General features: G+C 24.4%; 2 protein-coding genes across 5 annotated transcripts; both read right to left on the reverse strand.

Moving 5' to 3' along the window:
* Positions 1-1,019: 1,019 nt before the first annotated feature.
* LOC112592621 (dynamin-like 120 kDa protein, mitochondrial) lies at positions 1,020-7,457 on the reverse strand. Of its 4 annotated transcripts, none has more exons than XM_025336739.1 (20): positions 7,147-7,457; positions 6,230-6,505; positions 5,774-5,906; positions 5,562-5,666; positions 4,894-4,971; positions 4,670-4,806; positions 4,426-4,589; positions 4,219-4,357; positions 4,014-4,139; positions 3,717-3,947; positions 3,479-3,624; positions 3,259-3,420; positions 2,987-3,186; positions 2,708-2,928; positions 2,520-2,639; positions 2,318-2,455; positions 2,037-2,240; positions 1,391-1,484; positions 1,199-1,309; positions 1,020-1,134 (listed from the first exon to the last, which is right to left on the reverse strand). In XM_025336739.1, exons 2-20 carry the CDS (start codon positions 6,491-6,493, stop codon positions 1,070-1,072), a joined length of 2,838 nt encoding a protein of 945 aa, XP_025192524.1. In that variant the 5' UTR covers positions 6,494-6,505; positions 7,147-7,457; the 3' UTR covers positions 1,020-1,069. The 4 variants fall into 4 exon arrangements, with proteins under 4 accessions (XP_025192524.1, XP_025192523.1, XP_025192522.1 ...); XM_025336738.1 differs by having other exon boundaries at positions 7,124-7,457; XM_025336737.1 differs by having other exon boundaries at positions 7,103-7,457.
* A 3,872-nt stretch (positions 7,458-11,329) lies between these two features.
* LOC112592640 (potential E3 ubiquitin-protein ligase ariadne-1) lies at positions 11,330-19,609 on the reverse strand. The gene is made up of 10 exons (XM_025336782.1): positions 19,113-19,609; positions 18,803-18,955; positions 16,362-16,436; positions 15,413-15,628; positions 15,120-15,341; positions 12,781-12,911; positions 12,501-12,705; positions 12,282-12,395; positions 12,099-12,211; positions 11,330-11,510 (listed from the first exon to the last, which is right to left on the reverse strand). The coding sequence occupies exons 1-10, from the start codon at positions 19,317-19,319 to the stop codon at positions 11,423-11,425; spliced, it is 1,524 nt and encodes a 507-aa protein (XP_025192567.1). The 5' UTR covers positions 19,320-19,609; the 3' UTR covers positions 11,330-11,422.
* Between the last annotated feature and the right edge of the window lie 1,265 nt (positions 19,610-20,874).

Consider the following 20,874-nt stretch of genomic DNA (forward strand, 5'->3'; position numbering starts at 1 on the left):
CCTTAGTGTTACATGCACACAAGTATAAAACACAGCAAATTTGTATTCAGCAGTCTATTTAATGTTGTTAGCTTTACTTTTAGGGTAATATCTATCAAAATTAAAGATAAAAATTTAGAATATTATATAGATTCTAGGACATCTCATAGATTTATTAATTTAATAATTTGAAAGTGAGTTATGATCATTTTAAAGTTTTAATATTTTTATATAGCTAAAAAACACTAAAATTATTAAGTTGATAAAAGACTATGAGATTACCAAGATAATATTTTTACCTTAAATTTCAATAATAGATATTATTCAAATATTAAAGCTAATAACATGAAATCAATTTTGCTGAATGCAAATTCAATATGTAGTATGTATGTAAAACAGAAACAACATGTATGAGTATATTGTCCTCTAAATAATAACATAATATTGCTACTAAGGTTATTCATCATGGTATACGGGTTTAGAGCTATTTTTTTTTCAATGTTTTATTAGTTTTTTTTTTTTAGTCAGTCAACACTAAGACATTAAAAGGAAAACACTAATAGTTTAATGTTAACAACTCAAAACAATATGATTATTATAACACATTACATTCTATTTTATATTAATCATACATTACTATAATAAATATATGAGATTGTATTAAAAAAAAAAAAAATCTTTACATAAAATTATTATTTATTATTTTCTACCTAATATGAATAAATATCATAGTCTAAATGTATTCTTGATCATACTGACGTATTGTTAACATAACATTATTTAGAAATTTTTTGCTTGCATTAGAAACTTACAAACACTTACAAAAACATTACTTATATAATGAATGTTTTAAAGTATAAATTGGTACATCAGTTAACTATTAAATAAATATACATGTATAATAATCAGTTTCCTACAAATTATTATAATATAATGACATCATAATTTTAAAAGTTACCAACTATTTAGGAAGTAAACAATATACAACAAAAATTGAAAACAGAATTACATTAAGTCAACATTAAATAATTAAATTAAACATTAAAAAAAGAAACAATATTATTTAAAATTGAATAATCAAATTTAATTATTATTTTTCTTTATTCAATGCTTGAATGAAATCTTCTAGTTTTTCTTGAATTTGTTTAACTTTATCTAATGTAAAAAAGCTCATAAAAATACATATTCTTGATTTTAAAATAGCTTAAAAAATACTCACTAAGTTCTTCAACTAGAGTTACTCGACGACCAGTTAACAGTTTGCATTTGATTTCATTATTCTGACTATACTCGTCCAAAACTTCTTTTAATTCTTTATGTAGGCGTCTCACTAGTTAACATAAAAAATTAAATTAATGTGATTAATTTAAGTTTTTTATATTAAGAAAAGTGTAACTTTAAATAAATATACATTCTCTGTTGGTAATTTGTTGTCTTAAGACGTTGGCTGTTACTTTGATCATACGTGTTATTCTCCAAAACATTTCAATATCATAATATTCATTCTAAACATATATATAAACATTTTTTAATATTATAACATTAAATTTTATGTACATGTCACACATCTGAAGTGAAATCATTCTTTTCATAATTTTGGATATAATTGTCAAAGTAAATAAGAAATATTTTTATGCGATGTGGTCATATTGTTTAAATCTAAATCTTAAAATATTTTTGATTATTTAATAGTATATTTTATCTAGAATGAAACTGTACCCCAGTAGTCAACTTATGCACATGGATATAGCTTCACTACACAACAGACATACCAATAATAAATTTGGTAAGGGCAATGGACGAGCATTGTCTGACCGATGCTGACAAAAACTGGTCGCAACTGGGGTAACATTTTATTCTGAATAGAGTATGGCTATTTATAAAAATTAAAAAAATATATTTACTTTATCAATAGAAAAATTAAATCACTAAATGGATACAATATATTTACATGAAGTATTGAATTTAATATCAGTATTAAGATAAGTTTTAGTTCGTTAATTTACTTTGATTTTTAATTGCATTTACAAAATAATATTAAATTTTCAAATGTATACCTGTAAGCCATTGGATTCTTGATAGTGATAAAATTGTTTTTTAATATTTTGTGCATTTTCTAAAGCTATTTTGAAATAATGGCGCCTATATACTAAATACCATGTTTGCCATATATCATCAAGTTCATAAGGTGTTCCATTTTTTTGTTTCAAATTGTTGCTTATTGTTATCTGTTCATCCTTACTTAACAGATTACTATGGTTCTAAACACAATAATGTGGCATAAGTTTGACAATTTAGTTACAAATACATATTAGTATACATATTATAATTTAATTACAGGATTCGAATGCAATAAATTTTCCAATTCATATTTAATATTATTTCTTTTAGTTTGGTCAGCTGTAGAACTTTGCCAGTAGAACCATTTCTCATAGTTGGAAGGGCCAACCATTTCTTTCAGTAAGCCATCAGTTACCTATATAAAATAAATAAAATAATATTTTTATAAGCTATCAAAAATAATAGAAATAATTATTTACTTTTAAATTATGTTCCAAGGTATTTATAAGAAATTGGGCTGCTTGATCCCAGTTATGTTTATCCTTTATACACCTGTCTTCTAAGGTGTTCAATTGAATCACTCGTAACATTTCTAATGCCTGTAAAAATATTTGAATTTTCTTATTTATATTCTTTCATCAGCCACAAATCAACATTAATACTTTACCTTGTCTTCCCAAGAGTGCCTTGTTAACGCCTCATCAATAACAGCAGTTTTTAAAGTTTCTAAAATTTCGTCAGATGCTTGAAGTTTTTGGTTTTGGTTTTCTTCAAACATTGTTTTGAACATATCTTTTAACACGGCCCAACCTATATTAATTGATTTTCTGGGTAATTGTTCCTCTGCCCACTGCTTCAATTTAATATCAACCATTGTATTGAAGCTCGCTATACAATAAAATAAAAAATAAAGTTTAATATTTCATAACTGTATTATTATTATTACCAGTACTATTGGTTTGATTCACTGAATAGCCTGCAGGCAAATAGACATTTTCAATTATGTAATGAGAAATGCCATTCCAAAGTTCAGCATTAAGTTTCTCTTCCCAATCCTTGACAGATACAAGACTAAGATTTACAACTTCATTTAAAACTTCTCCCCGAGCTTTTTCAAACAACTCGTCTCTGTCAAGTTCTAAATACCTAAAGTGAGATCATTTTTAAATATACTTCTAGTTTTTACTTGTGAAAGATTTGTCATAGTTTATCAAGAACCTTGGAAAATTATTTTTCCATTCTGTTTCTAAATTGTATCTAGTAGCTTTAAAAGAATCAGCTTGTTGTTCCACTGTTTCACGAACCATTTTCCAAAAACAATCAGAAACAGCCATGCTTAAATTACGTGTTGTTAGTTGTGATGAAATACCAATGGAATCTCTGAAAAGCAACAATAAAAATCAATAAATAAATTCTACAAATGTATTGTAGGTTCTACTTGAATAGCTTTGAATTCCTAAAAAACTTCTCTTCATATTCCTTTATACTATCAATACTATCATTTTGACTGCCTTTACCAGTAATAACAGCAAAGTATCCTAATGCTTTCATAGGAAATAGACTACCACTAAGAATTTTATTAACCTAAAAAGTAAAATAAAACTGTAAATTCAAAAAAAAAAAAAAACACTGAAAGTAAGTTTTAATTTAGATAATAAAAGATTATTTTCACATACACGGTCAGCATTAGCCATGTTTTTTTCAGCCAAATCAACTTTAGTTAAAACTAAAATAGTACGTCGACCATGTGGATCAATTTGAGATACCAAATCTGTAACGTTACTTCTCTCTGCATCAACAGATCCATCTTGAATACAGAGAATGATTGCATTTGGATTAGACATATACGCTGTGGTCATCTGACGAATACATTCTCGCGTGTCAGGTGCCATGCCTTGGGTTACACTCTAATTAATAAAATCCATACAAAATTAAAAACTGATCATCATATTATAGAGAATGTTTTGACTTACACTAATAATGCCCGGTAGATCAACAAGCACCATTCGTTGAAGACCAGGACCACGGACCGTCATAGAAATAACTTCATTACTCACAGAATTCCCACGGCTTACAGTGTTTTTCATTCTTACTTCTACCTTTTTATAAAGTTTATAACTACATTAGTCAAAAATTAATAATAGGTATGATATAATGAATTATATAAACACTTCTTACTTCTTTTCTGAGTTCAGCTAATTCAGATTCTTTAGTTAAATCAAATTCTCTAGCACTATCTTTGAATTGCGCTACATGATATGGGCCTTCACTTAAAGTTACTTTAACAGGTGCTCTGGTCATCATTTCTCCAGCACCCCTATAAAAATATAATAAAGTAGCAATGTAAAATATTTATATATATATATTTTATATATTATATATTACCTAGGAAAAATTCTTGCTTGTGCTATCATTTCTAATACCGATGTTTTTCCAGAACTTTGGTCACCAATTACAATAACTCTGGGCAAATGGTCTTGAGTTTGGTAATTTGAATCATAATCATTCAATTCATCAAGTAGTTCAGAGTACATATCTATTAATGATTTCTAAACAAAATAAATATAATTTATTAAATAATTGTTATAAACAAAAATCAAAATTAATTTGAATTATTTTTGATAATTACTTTAACTTTTCTCATATTCATTTTATGATTTTTTTCAAGTAAAAGTATTTTTCGCAATTCTTTATTTTCCTTTTCTAGTTTCTCCAATTCTTTTTGGTACCTTAATTGTATTTCTATAAGTTCTTGTTGTGATATTTCTAATATAATACATTTAATTCATTAAAACAAACAATAAAATGTATAATTTTAACAGTTCTTAAGCATTTTTAACAATATATACTAACCCAATTTCCGTTTGTAATCTTTAGAATTTGGTGTTGCAGCTTTAGTAACAATAGGAGATACATCTTCAACAATTTTAGCTATAAAAATAATAAATAAGGGCATGGTATATTTAAAAATTTTCCCTATTTTTGTTTAAAAAAAATTTTTATACTAATCAAACATAAATTTAAATTGTTATATTATATTATTATATATTTAACCATAAAAATGTATTAAGATTAAATATTTTTTAATATTAAAAAGGAACAAATATAATATTGGAATTAGTAAATTAAGTATTAAAAAAAATTATTTAGAAAATAAAATTGCTAATTTATGAAACAAAGAAGAAATATAATTGCAAATGGAAGAACTTAAATAAGTAACAAAAATTAAACGTAATATGAATTTAATTTAACTCAAATGAACATGCACATTTTTCCGAATTCAATTACAAATAACTTAAGTTCATACCGATAAATTTATAAATTAATTAGAAGCAGTAACTTGATTTTAATTTTGAAAAAGTGCATAATTTTATAAAACAAATCATTAAAAAAAAAAAAATAACAATAAAATAAAGCAAGGGGAATAAAAATTTGATTTTTTTTCACAAACACAAACAAGCTATTAGACACATTGAAAATTAAGAGAGTAACTTGTTTTTCTCTGTCAGATAAAAACTCACATTGGTCATCTGATTCAGTTATTTCTGCAGCCTTAAATGCTTGGTCAATATGAAAATCAAGCCAGACCTTTAATTTTTCCAATTTTTCATTAGATTTTGAGGAGTCTATAACATACAACATGAACTGTTTGTACAGTCTAAACACTAGATTATCTCAGATTTTGACAAATTTAAGTTCTTCCACAAAACATAATCAGTTTTTAAAGTCTTACCAAAATTAATATCCTGCATAGAATCCATAATTGATTTCAATGATGTTTGAATAGTATTGGCTATATCATTATTAGGAAAAACATCTTCCAGCCAACTTAAATCAGGTAATGAATCTTTCCATTCTTGGTATTTCTATAATAATATACATACAATTTACAAATTATAGTGATAACTTATATTTGTTTTTCTTTTAGTGTAATAACAGTAAGTTTATTTGACATAGATATTTGAACTGTTATAAACTGGGGAAGGTTTTTACTACTTAGTAATTTCTTATTACCTTCTGCATAAGTATATGGCAGTGCCTAACTCTCTAGACAGTCACTTGTCTAGAGAGAGAGGCTTGACCATGACTAAGGTATGAACTAAAAAATAGCTCATACCAACCACTCTGTCCCCATCAATTAATTAACAATGATAATTGGTAATTGTAAATTTAGTTATATTTTCAATACCTTTGAAACAGATACACCACCACCAACAGCACTGCCTATCACTAAATATCGTAATTTTAGAACTGAACTTAAAATACGCATCATTGCAAAATGCCTTGACAATTGTGGATTTCTTTTAAATAATAAATTTCTGTCCATTCTACGTAGCATAATATTACTCATACTCCTTTGTTGAACATGATTATATGTATTACACCTTTTTATAAGCTTTCGGTTCTTTAAAATGCTCACTAGAACAGGTCGTCGGCAAGCCAATATCTCCATTATTTAATTAATCTAAAAACATAAAAAAAATTTTGATTATAGTTATTTAGCAAATCAGGTTTATGTAATTGAATAATTTTCAACAATTTTGTTTTTGCCTAACAATTGAATTTATTTAAAAATGTTAGAGGAAATATAGATCTTTCATGAATTATATAACAAAACATATGTTAAAAATTGTTTTAGATGTTTAGATTAAATACTATGTGCTAGATGGACAATTCAAAATAAGTTTAAATAGGATTATCAGTTATTTATTAAACTATAAAATATCATAAAAAAAAGACAAGCAATACTAAACAATATTTAGCTACCTCTTAAATTGTTACCATTATGAAAATTTATTCAATTAATTAATAGTGAAGAATAAAATGTTATTTTCAACAGATTAGTGATAATATTATTTTGGGCTAAGATTTAAAGTACAAACAGTACTATATTCAAATGTATGAAATTATATTGAATTCTGTGTAAAAGACAAGAAATTTCTATTGGATTTATTATTTGAACTGTGATTGAAATAATAAATTTTTAATAAATTTTATGTATTTTAATTTATATATTTTATATTTTCACACAAAATTATTAAAGATTATTATGAGAACATACCTGTTGGTTGTCTTTACGTACAAAATAAAATATTAGGTTATTACCAAAGTCAAACTTGAGTAGCGATGTTTATCAAAATTCGATAATTTAAAAATATTTTAAAGAACATCTAATATTGTTTTATTTTTCATACAATCAATATTACATTTCTTATATAAAACTATATTTCGCCGATATGGATTGATTCATAAAGAGTAAACTATTAAATAATAGTTTGGATAAAATCAACTGATTAACCGCTCATTAAAGCTAATTCGGTAGTTTTTTTTAAGAGACAAGATCATAAGATCATTAAGAAGTAAGAACTTGGAACAGTCAGAACTTCAGAATAGTACTGTTTTTGCCTGTATTTCGACAACTGTTATCTTTGCGGTTTTATTGATTAGTTATGAACCATGGTATTGTATGTACCTGATACTTGTCAGTCTTGCCACCCTTAGTGTTTTCAAAATTATTTAAAAAAGTACATTATATATTCGTATTTCGTACTATTCATAGTTTCGTATAAAAATGCAGCACTTTTGCATTTTGAAAAGTTTGAAAATGTGAATTTTGTCATGAATTATGAATAATATATTATTATATCATAGAATAAACCAATGTATGTTTATGATCTTATTCTAAATAATTTAAATCTTTAAGTGTTAAGTTTATATTAATTCTTTGTATAAAGGTACCCAATGTAACATAAAATTTTGATTTGGAAAAAAGTCTAACTCCATTGAGTTAATACATTAATGTATTATCTATATTTATGTATTTATTATTTATTTAGACATGGTATGATACCTAAGTACTAAGGTACCTATGTGTAATACAAGAAAAACCAGAAAAACCGGAGACCTCGCTCTACTGTATAGTAGTAACTATTTGATGTGTAATCTGATCATTGAGTAAGTCTTTATTATTAATGTATTAAATTTTAAATTTATCATTATGTATTAACAATAACAATATTCTCAACAAATATAAATAGTCTTCACTCAAAATGATGGACATTCATTCTAATTATTATTATTATATTTCTAAAGATATAGATAGGTATATAAATTTGTGTCAGTACTTAAATACGATACCTTACTGCTTGCGTTAATATTTTGTAAATATTAATGTTTAATTAATAACTATATGCATAATCAAGTAATTAACGTTATGTCAAAAATTTTAATTATTAATGTTTATAAAAAATAGCTTTTAAATGATTATTAGATTTTATGATTTCAGTATGAACTAATTATGAGAAATCTTTCAATAAATTTTCAAAATTTAAGAAAGTTTTTATGACTTAACTACAAAAGTTAAAATTCTAACTTCAAATGCAGGTAAAAAATGTATTTTGTATTTTAATATTTTTATTAACAGCTGCAGAAAAAAACTAAAAAAAAAAATCTCATTTCTATAACTAAATCAAAAAATTCTAAATGTTTTTAAAATTTTATTATGATTATTAAAAAATTATAACGTAAGCATTTGGTGAACATTTCAACTATTTACTGATATTTATTTTCGATTATACTAAGGAAACAAAATCAATTTTGTCAAAATTGGATTTGCATAAAAATTCACACTTTTCCTTCGTTTACTTTTTTTCCAATTATAAAAAATGCCAACATTTTTTAATCTTGGCTTCTCTAAAATACAAACTGAATTCAAATTTCTATCCAAAATCACTTTCAAGGTTTATAATTGAATTACTTTATCTACACCTTATTGTGTATTCATACATACACAAAAGAAAAACACAGCATTGTAGAATCTATACATTCATATCTAAAATGAGTAAAATGTACAATACTTTGAAATGTATTAATCAAAATATTAATAGAAATTCAGTCATAAGATGGTTTGAATATTAGAAAAAAGTTAAAATTAAAATCTTTAATATAATCATATAATACAATTAGAAATATAACCTAACACAAGATCAAATAAATGTCAAACATGGTCCATTATTATGTAAAACTATATAATTTAAAATAATATTTAATTTGAATCTACCAAAGTTAATCGTTCATAATATATAAAGAATTTTAAGTACTTATATAAATTAAACACACTATTTCTTTAGATATCTAGTCATATTAGTTATATCAGAAGCATTCAAACTTTTTAATCCTAAGACTTCATATTTTCACATTTTATTTGTTCTTAGATTATTAAGATTTAAGGACACAGAAAGAAAATATTTTATTATTTATAATAAATACATCAATTACATACTAGATGCAAATGTAATTTTTGTACAAAGAAAAATTAAATTAAATGTTCAGGCTTAGAACAAAATAATAAATTAAATATGATTATAACTATTATTTTTTCTCTTCTGTGCCACAGCTTCTCAAACAAAATGAATCAAATAAATTTAAATTATTTCTATTCAAAGTAAATACTCAACAACAATTTCACCATTTTTTTTTTAAAATAAAGTTTCATTAATAATGTAATTTAAAATTTCTATGATTTTATAATTATATTGAAATAAAACTGTTAATTATTACAACACTTAAATACACATATAAGGATATTTGGAAGACAAACTAATTTATCTCAAAAATTGTATCACAATTTTGAACACAAATAATATTTAAGTAGGGATCAATAATATTAAAAAATTTGAAATGTATTTTCAGAATTCAGGATTAATATTTTTTATAAATTGAAAGAATATAAAAAAATACTCTGGTATATAAACTAAAAAAAAAATATTTTTAACTAAAATAAAATGAGAATCATATTATCTATACACTTGTGTATATACTTATGAATACAATAAACTAACAATAAGAACTATGATTTAAAAATCTAAATAAAAAATAAATCATTATTACCATATGGCATATACTATATTTTATATATTATATAATCAATGAAAAAAAAATCATAAAATTAGCATCATTTAAATTAAATATATAGAGCACAATTAAAAGGTTATGTACTTATAATTTGAATTCATAACATTCAATTAAAAATTAGAATTTTATCAGTTGAATACAATAATTTACATTAAATACAACACAAATATATTTGTAATCATTTTTCAGAGTAAAAATAAATTATTTATATTCAATAGAAAATGTTAAGTTTTTTTAAATGGAAACTATTATTTTAATGCACCATCAAATAAACAATACTAATTTTATCTTAATTGTTAAGTTATTATTTTCTGTACTCATGAATAAATAATTTATAATCTTCAATATATATCATTATTACGCAAATCTACAATGACATTTCATATATATTTAATATATTGGAAGCAGATTGAAAATAATGATAAAAAAGTATATATGTGAGCGCTCAATTAAAAAAAAAATCAAGTAATATTTCATTTTATAAAACAATCCTTTATATTATAAATGTTATTACTATAATATATATATATATAAATATATATATTACTAAAAAACACTTAAAATTAAATTTCAATTTTGGATTCTTGTTAAGAAAATGTTACTTGGTGTCTTTTAATAGAATACCCACTATATAAATTATAACACGCTATACCTTGTATAACATTAAATTCAGTTATAAATTGAGTAAACAAAAAGAAAATTTGAAAATAAAATGTACAGCTCAAGCTATCACAAAACAACACAAAATAAAACATTTTTTCTTTTTTTTTTAAATTTAATTTAAATTAACATGAAAAAAATCAAAAACCAACAAGACTTTAAGAATACCAATAAAATTACACTTCTTTCCAATTCAAATCTATATTATCACAGTGGTGAGTACCCTGAAAATATACTTTTAAGTTTAAGTTTAACGGTTTCGATAAAAATGTATTTAAATTGGACTATGCGAGTCCTAGATTTTTTGACATACAATTTAATTTTATTAGATGCTAGACTTTAATTATTTTAGTAGGTATATAATATTTATATAGAATAATGAGCAATTTTTGAAGATGTAAATTATTCTATCAAGGATAAGACTTTTGTTAAAAAATGATTACGTCATACAGATGATTCTTTTCTCTTCAACAATATTGAAACAATGGAATAAGGCCAAAAAACCTTAAATAATTATAATTAAAAATTAAATTAATAATAATATTCATAATATAAGATATACAGCGAGGACATTGCTACTTATAAATTACAAATGTATTAATTACTAAAAAATATATAGTAAATAAAGCTACAGTTGTTCAGTATTTTTAAATTTCTGACTTATAATTATTAGTACATAAAACATAAATATATATATAATATATAATATATGGTTTATGGTAGTTAAAAATTTTTCAAACATATTTGTGTAAATGTGTTGTATTTTGTATGTATACTTAATTTTATATCACAGATATATGTGACTAGTTCACAACTTTTCTGTGTAATCCCACCAGTCTTTTTCATAACCTTCGTGAACATGCTCTAGCAACACTTTTCGCCGACTTTCGCAGTAACTAAAAATTATAAAATTAGTTTAAGTTTACAATTAGTTATACTAGTAAATATTTTAGTAAAATGAGTGATAAGTAAAATAAACTAGAATTAAAGTTTAAAAGGATATGTATGTATATATATATTATATATATATGATTATATATGAATTTCATTAAATATATATTCATTTAATTTGCCATTGTATACAGATTAAGAATATGATGTAATATTTAGATTAAAATGAATACAATTATACTTTAAACCAGCCACTGAAAAATCATTCATCATGATTAATTTTATTAAGATTTAGTTTTAGCTAAAATTTAAAATGATTTACTTTAATTGTATTTGATAGTTAGAAGTATAAACAATCTTTTAATTATAAAATTGATATTACGGTTTATTAACATCTAATTTATAAGTTTTTTTAAATTTTTTTACAGTTATTTAATATTCAAATTTCAATTATCATTGTTTGTGTTTTTTACGATTCTCTAATTTATAAAAACCTGCACTCTGACAATCATACATCATTTAATTTTAGTTTAAAAGATAAAGTAAAATAACAATATTTGAAAACCATCTTAATCAAAAAAATTGTTTATTACCGATATTTATCTTGAACTTTCTGCTTGATGTCAGCTAAATTTTCTGAAGTGATGTCTCTTTCTAAATATTCTGATAGAGTTTCAGTAGCACTTTCCAAGTCTCGTTGGTTATCCTAATGTAATAAAAATACTAAAATTTAGTGACAATTAGACTGATAAATCAATATAATTAATTGGATTTACTTCAAAAAGAACTGATTGATTATTCTTCTTCAAATAGTATGCAAACACGTAAGTGTACATGAGTGTTTGTCTACATTGACATAATATATCAACAGCTTTTTTTAAAAATTGTACCTAAAATGTAATTTAAAGTTTTGATTTTTGCTTATATAATTTAATTATTAGATAATTAAAATAAGTGTTAATACAACTTTTTATATATTTTAAATAATTTAATACCTCAATCCAAGACATATTATGTTGTTGCATTTCTTCCATTTTTTCTTTAACACTAGCATAAAGTTTGTGTTCAAACTTAAGTGATTGCATGTGATTCATGTAACGGTTACAGTAGAAAAGATACCTCTGCAATGCAGCTCTAGATCTTTCTTGAGCATCTCTAGCAGCTTTAGCTTCTTCTTCATCATATCGATTACAGTTATACCTATATGATATTAAACTTACTATAATAATACTAATAAATAAGTTATAAAAAGTTATTTATTTTTTTTAATTTTACCATGAAGATCCATGTGGTTCCCATGGGCCAAGGCATACCCAACAAAAGTCAGTTTTGCAATTTTGATTTTTACAAACCATATGGTTGCAACCACCATCTTTTTCTATAGTTACATTACATTTAGGACACTCCTAAAAGTAAGGTAAAAATATTTTTAATCAATTTGATAAAATAATAGTAATAACTAATTACTTATCTAATTTGAAAGTATAAAATTGAAGTAGTATTTTAACAATTAAATTAGTAATAACAATATTATTAATTGGATTTAACAAGAACAAAAGAAGCAATATTAACATAGCTGACAGCAGTGGCGTATTTAAGGGGGGAGGGTCCCCCGGTTCTCGACCCCCCACCCTAGAAAAAAATTTAAAGACCGTAGTAAGACGAAATTAACTCTACCTTATCACTTTTGTGTTTTTTTTTTTATATTAAATTCTTGGTACTTAATAATTTATCCCCCCCCCCCCCACAAAAAATTTGAAAATACGCCACTGGCTGACAGATACTACAAACAATTAAAATTAAAGGAAATATAATAATAGAAAATAATGGCTTTAAGTATTATTTGATTAGATGTGAAAAACTAAAACATGTACAGGGTTTAATACAAGATGCAGAAATAGTTCAAAAAACTGATATAATTAAACAAATAAAAATTTTACTAGAAATTAAATGGAATGAAGAAAATATGAAGGACAAAAGAAATTTTTAAAAAGCAAAGATGATAAAGAAGAAAAACAGATATAACAGATGTAGGATAGTAACATAATATATGTATTAGCCTAAAATTTAATAATGAAGATCTTGAGGGTTATCATCATACATAAGAAGTATCTAGCAATGTTTGTAAGGTTAATGAGTTAAAATTCAAGGTTTTTTACTAGGACAACACTAAGAATTTATTATAGCCCATGCTCAGAACTATAAATAGTGGAATGGGCAGTAAGAAAGGTATAATGCAAAACAAAAAACAGCTGACTAGGGATAATCAACACAACTATAAGGAATACAGAAATAGACAAGCTATGAATAAGAAAATATTAAAAAGGAATCTGAAATTAAAAATCACAATTATGCTGAGAACTGCATAAATTAAGTAGTAGCGAAAATAATATATTATTGCACAAATGAGGTGAATGATCAAGACAAATTAACACTTGTATGTTTGGTCTAAAAAAGCTACTTTGTAATATATGAACGCTATGTATAAATGAGAAAATCAATATTTGTACAGTAAATTTTAAATCAATTTGCTTTTTAAAAATTTAAAATACAGTTAATGATTAGCTACAAACTAGTACCCAGCATTGAATTTAACTTAAGTCTAAAATAGTATTTATTTTACTATAACCCATCTCATATAAGAGTAACCTTAGCAGAAACAATGTGTGTGGTTGAGTAATACAACAAATGTTGCACTTATAAAAATGTAACTTTATTATTTCAATGATTATTTAGCTAGCACAAGACATTTTTATCAGTGGTATAACGGCAGAAATACAAATTGATTTATCAAGAGGTATGGTCTGATTAAGCTAGATAAAAATCAATTGTCACCTGATATACTCATATTGAATGAGTAGGTATATAATAATTTTTAAGAATCCTACAAATCGGATAATTTTTAAATTTGATAACAGTGTTTCAAATTAATAATACATTGAAACTCCCAAAAATTAATTTGAGTGTATATAATTATATTAATACAATAACACCATAGACAATTTCTAAAAAAACTTAGTTAAATATCTTCTTTTAAATTATTATAAGAAATATATGTGATATTAAATTTTATGTTATAAGTGTCTTAAAGAAGTGATCTACCAACAATATTTCAAACCAACATACCGTATATTAGTATTCAGTAGTATGAAAACAAAATATAGGTATATAATACCTTAATTAGTAATTTAAAGGGAAATAATAAATTTATTATTTAACTAAAAATATTTTAGCTTATAAAGTATAATATTATTTTAAGTTTGTATAAAATCAAATCTAACTCTAATATTAAATGTTTATATTAAGCTTAAGACCTTTGACTATTAATAGACATTATAAAAATAAATAAAATGTGAGATAAGATAAAAAAAAATCTTACAACAAAGTGGTATGTTAAAATAATAAATTTGAAAGCATTAAAAAATCAATTCTAAATAAAATTTATTGCAATTCTTATGTAGGAACGAGGAACCCCTTATGATTTTTCAACAACACATGATGGTAGTTATTATTAGTTTAAAAAAAATAATTAAAAACTTAATAATTTAGATTAAGATAATCATAAGTCACTCAAAATCTAAAATTGATAAAATAAATAATCGTTATAAAATTACTTTAGTATTAGCTGCAATCCAATTTGAAGTTTCTGAATCATCATCACACTTTTTGATCCATTTCCTCAATAAATTACACTTAACAGGATCATGCCAATTTTCTCCACATACAAAACAAAATACATGCAAACATCGACAGATCACTGGTTTTGAATCAATATACTGGGCTTTAATAACATTATTGCAGTCGGGTGATGGGCACCAACGTAATAATCTGTTACACTATTTTAAAGCAAAAAAATGAAAATGTATAGAGGTACAGATTAAATGTAAAAAAAGATTAAATAATTTACTTCAACAAAACTATTAGTAATTAGATGTTGATATTTCATTCGAACTTTTGGATCTCTGACTAGTCGCATCACAGTGGCATCATCTACTAATATATCACAACCACTTGCTGCACATGCAATTGTTTGACCAACACCTTCTTCAATAATTTTTGTTGTTAAATATTCTGTCCAACATTGCGTACAGAATCGATGGTTACATTCTAATCCAGTCATCATCTATAAGTACAAAAAAAAAAAAAGATGTTACATAATGATTTGAATAAAATTTTAATATTTGGCTATCTTGCCGTATGTGTTCTACCATAGATCGCGGTTTACCTGCAATTATGGCACGCTTGTTGTATGTGCTCTACTACCCAATTTATCTTTACTATCGTGACTTAATGCTAATAAAGATTATCACTCTCTTTTACTGCATGATATAATTTTTGATCGTGTATTTAGTCATTGGCCGACAGTTCTTGGGTTTACACGGTTTTTATTTTAACTTTTCAATATGCTTGCAAAAGAATTTTATACCATAATTCAAAACGAAGAATCAGCTACTAATTTTTTAATTTCTAAAAATTGTTTAGTAAATTTAGAAACTATATTGTGCGATAAATGTAGTAGTAAAATTAAGTATTACACAAAAAAAGAACACGGAAAAGAAAGGAAATTGTTGAAGTGTAAAAGGAAAGGGTGTCAAACCATTCAAAGTATAAGGTAAGGCACTATTTAATATTTCATATGTATAATATTAATTACCTATAAATTTAGAAAGAACAATAGTTTTTGGACATCCTTATCTGTATATAAAATTAATGCTTGTACCTATCACCTGTGTATGTATATATGGTGTAATAAAAATAATAATTACTTATATTACTTACAATTAGAGTGGTAAAAACGGTAGAGTGCAATCAAACTGTAGAGCGCATACAACAAGATAGCCTAATATTTAACTTACATTGTTTGGAAGTCTTACAAAGCAAATAGCACAATCTTCCATTCCAGGAGTACCTCTACTGCGTGTAGATGTTGGCTGTAAAAAAATATGTATATAAAAAATAAATAAATGATTGGTCAAACTACTATTACTAGCTAAATTAAATTAAACTTTAAATACAATGTAATAATAATCATAACAATTTTGTTATAATTACATAAATCCATAGTCAATTCTATTGAAATTATTAAAAAATGGTGTAAAACATTATAACAATATAATTAATATTAAAAACTTACTACTTTGGTCATCACCCCACCACTGTATCATATAAAATATATCGTACTGCCACCAATGACTGTCTGATAAATTTAAAAAATTTTAAATTTATGATTAATACCTATTTGTCAATAATATTATCATATCATTATTACTACTATATATTATGTAATGTCAAGTGCATACCTGCCCGGCTTTACAAATATAATTTTAAATGTTATTAAAAATTAATTTAATCATTAATTTTCTATAGTATTAAATATAAATAATTTATTTACAAGCATTCTATATTTACCATAAAAAAAAAATGATATGATCTTTAAAAATTATTATATTCTTTTGTTAAAACAAATCTAAATTTTTAATTTTTTTTTGAAACTTAGATAAATTTATGTTTTAAAAATGATAACACAAAAATAAATTGGCAGAAATCATTAGTTTTTAAGTTATAACCTTACAAAGTTTAGAATTTTTAGCTAGTAAGTACACATATGCACAATTCTCTAGTTAAATTGGTATTCCATGAAATTTTTATTTTTTAGAACTTAAATTTGCTTATTTTAATATATTGTATAATAAAAAAACTCTGATAGCTTAACACAAAAATGTTTCTCGATTTGCTGTGCAATATGATTTCAGAAAGATTACAGTATAAAAATATGCACTTAGGTTACACCTGGAAACCGAATTACCAGTTTGCTCTGACATCTTAAAACAAAAGTATTCCTTGATTTTTAAATGCAACACCACCTTAGGTAGGCCATGAAGAAAATGCAATTTTCTATACCATACGCTAAATGATATTCATTAATCAAATAATTTAACTTGGAAAAAAAGTGTAAAAAGAAACATAGGAATACAGTTTTGAATTTTAGATATATAGTATAATAGAATATGTATGTTTCACAAGGAAACAAACCTAATTAATAACAGTTTTAATTTTAAGGTATTTAACATAACAAACATGATATTCACAATCTACACTAATTTCAATGTGTTATTATAATTCAAAAATTAAGTTTGACTGCCCAATTCCTAATTATTTTATCATTATTAGAGTAAAAAATAACAAAAATTTGGTAAAAACAATGTAGACGTTAAGCTAGATTTATGCCTTTTTGTTTTTTTATATTTAATAAAAATTATTAACAGTACTACAGTTTAAATGTCATTTACTTTTAATACAATTTATAAAATAGAATGGTCATTTAGTGGCAGGATAATTAATTTTATATTATGCAGTGGCAACAATAAATAAGTAAAACTAGTAAAAATTCCTTTTTTTTTTAACTTAAAACCATATTACCTTTAATAACTGATAATACAACAAATTATAGTATACAATAAGTGAATTAAAATGTGTTCAAAATAAAATTAAATAATAGACACTTTTTGATTATCGTATTCCAATAGTAAATAGGATCATTGAAAATTGTCAAAAATGTTGAATCCATTTCATACTCGCATATGTTTAATATTTATTTTAATACATGCAGATGGGTTACAAATATTACTCTAGATTCGATTAGTAAAGCATATACTATTAAAAGTAAATGAAAATCGACTAAAGAACATGATAAAGAACAATTAGGAACTCAATCTATGTTAGATTCTTATTTAATTGAATTTTTGTTGTCAGAAAAAGAAAAAATTATAAATTGTTTATTTACTTAATATAGAAGTTTATTAGATAAAAATTATAATTAAAAACATTTACTGATATTCCCTTATTTAATACATACAATGTGTATTAAATAATAACAAACCTAAAGCTAATACTACAGAAATAAAATGAAAAATTTTGAGGCAGTCAATTAGCTGAAGGTGTACGATAACCAAAATGCACCAAATAATACTATAAGTATATAATAGTCAATAATAAAGAATATGACTCTAAAAAATTCAATACCAAAAAATGGCGTTTTAACACGTTCGACGCCAATATCAACACGTAATTGACATGAGTTAATAGGCCTCGTAGCTGGTGTCAACACATTGTTGATATGCAGTTGACTGTCTGGTATTATGACTTTATTAAGGTGGTTAAAGCCATACACATTTGAAATTTGTGACAGCTATTCATTACCGTAATGTAAATTGACCGATTGTACAAATCGGCGTCGAACGAGTTAAGTAATCTAAAATGCATTGTTAAAATATTATTTAAAAACATAATTCATTACCCTCTGAATAATTGGTTGAGTTCTTTTAAATGGATTAATTACTCTAGCTTCAGAGAATAATTTATCCTGGTCACCATCATAAAATCGTTCCATTAACTTTTCTTTGTCCCATTTAAAATGATTCAACAAAATCCTAGTCGTTGTAGCAGGCATCTAAAATTACCAAAACATATTATACTATACAAAAATTGTACCTTTAAAACTATAGATGTAAAGGTTATCATATACATATATTATGTGCACACAATAATAGTTCCCTAAAGAAAAGTCACGTATTGCATTGATGAAAATAAACTGTCATTATACTTACTTGAAGCACAGTATTGACATCTTTGATGCAATCAATCATGTGTTGAACAATATTGTCTGTGGAGAGAACTTCGAAGGGAAAATCATCAATGTCTTGATTTTTTTCACGCTCGTGCCGCACATCAACCTCCATTGCAAAATCCACATCATCTCCGCTAGATTCATTTCCAGAGTCTATATCGTTCAATGCATCTTCATCCGAGTCCATCGTAACAGCTTATTCCAATAAAATTGAACAGCAAGATAATTTTGATAAAAATGTAGGTATCTTGAACTAGTGAAAATATAATTCTTTTTCAATATCACGCTCGTCAGACAACGTACGAGCGCGTCGATTGTTATTGTTATTCGTTTGTTGTTTTCTAGGCGTGATGATGACTGGTGGTGGACAGTGGTGGCCCAGTGAGCGTATTTTGAAAAAAATAATAATTATATATGTATCAGAAATATATTTCTGTTTTAAACATTTTTTTTATTTTATTTTGCCTAGCAAGTAGCAATCAGTTGTTTTCTGACCCCGGTGACGTCATCCACTTTGTGATCTTGTTTCCTCTACAACCTCTTTGACTTTCATTAATATTCAAAATGGTAAACACTGACTGTTGCGTAGCAATTCGTCCTCCTACTACTTCGATCTCACAAGCGACAGTAATTCAAAAAAATTTGCTAAACCCTTTAAACCTCTCGTTAGTTATGTTCCCGAATACATTTTAATCACGTCTAGAAGAATATATAAATGTGCTTACCATAGACCCATAATAAATCAATTATTATGTGCGCACACCTGTGCTGATGTTTTTTTTTTAAGTTGATATTAAATACACAGGCGTAAAACATATTATATTATTTTATTATGGTACAGGCATCTAAAATGAAATATTATTAGTGTATATATGCGTGACAATATACATCTGCATAAATATAGTAAGTTTCCTGTATACCTACTTTAGAGGTAAGAACTAAATGTTTTTAAATATTACAAAACAACGATCATAATAAAATTTAAGTTTATTTATTTATACATCTAGATTAATTATTTTCATAACGGAAATATTCAAACTAGATATGTTAATTTTATTATATAACACGCAACGTTATATATATTATAATAATTAATCATTGTTTAATATTTGTTTATTTAAAATAAATTATATTTGTATATAATATAGAAAATTCATTCCTTATAATTTCAGAATCGATAACTAAACATACATCCAAGTCATTATGATAAACTTAAATTTCTGTAGCCTTGTAGGTAGTAGCATTGATTTTATAATATAGTATTAATATAGTAAAATAATATTTGTAAACTTAATACAAGTATATTTAATAAAACAGTGTGGTATAAGCCAATGCCCAATTAGTACTAAGTATTAAAATATCTCGAATATTAATTATAGATATATTATTTATATGGTACATTGACGTTAAGCTTAATGTAAATAGATCACTATTAATCCAAAAACTGATGTGTATTTTATACATAAATGATGTAACTCTTATTTCCAATAATTGTCATGTTAAATAAATTGTTTTTAAAAAAAAAATATGTTGACCTTATTGAGTTGTAATGTAATTTTTTTTTGTGGTCAGTTTTTAATATTTAAATATTTTACAAATTATATATTAATAAAGTAAAGGATTAATATATAAATTAATTATATATATATTATATATTTATAAATTATAAGTTTTCAATTGATCTAAACTAAGCGAGTAGACTAATGGGTATGGAGCCGAGACCTAAACACACTTAATAAATA

This window comes from Melanaphis sacchari, unplaced genomic scaffold (assembly GCF_002803265.2).
Source record: "Melanaphis sacchari strain LSU unplaced genomic scaffold, SCAv2.0 Contig182_pilon_pilon, whole genome shotgun sequence".
Lineage (NCBI taxonomy): Eukaryota > Metazoa > Arthropoda > Insecta > Hemiptera > Aphididae > Melanaphis > Melanaphis sacchari.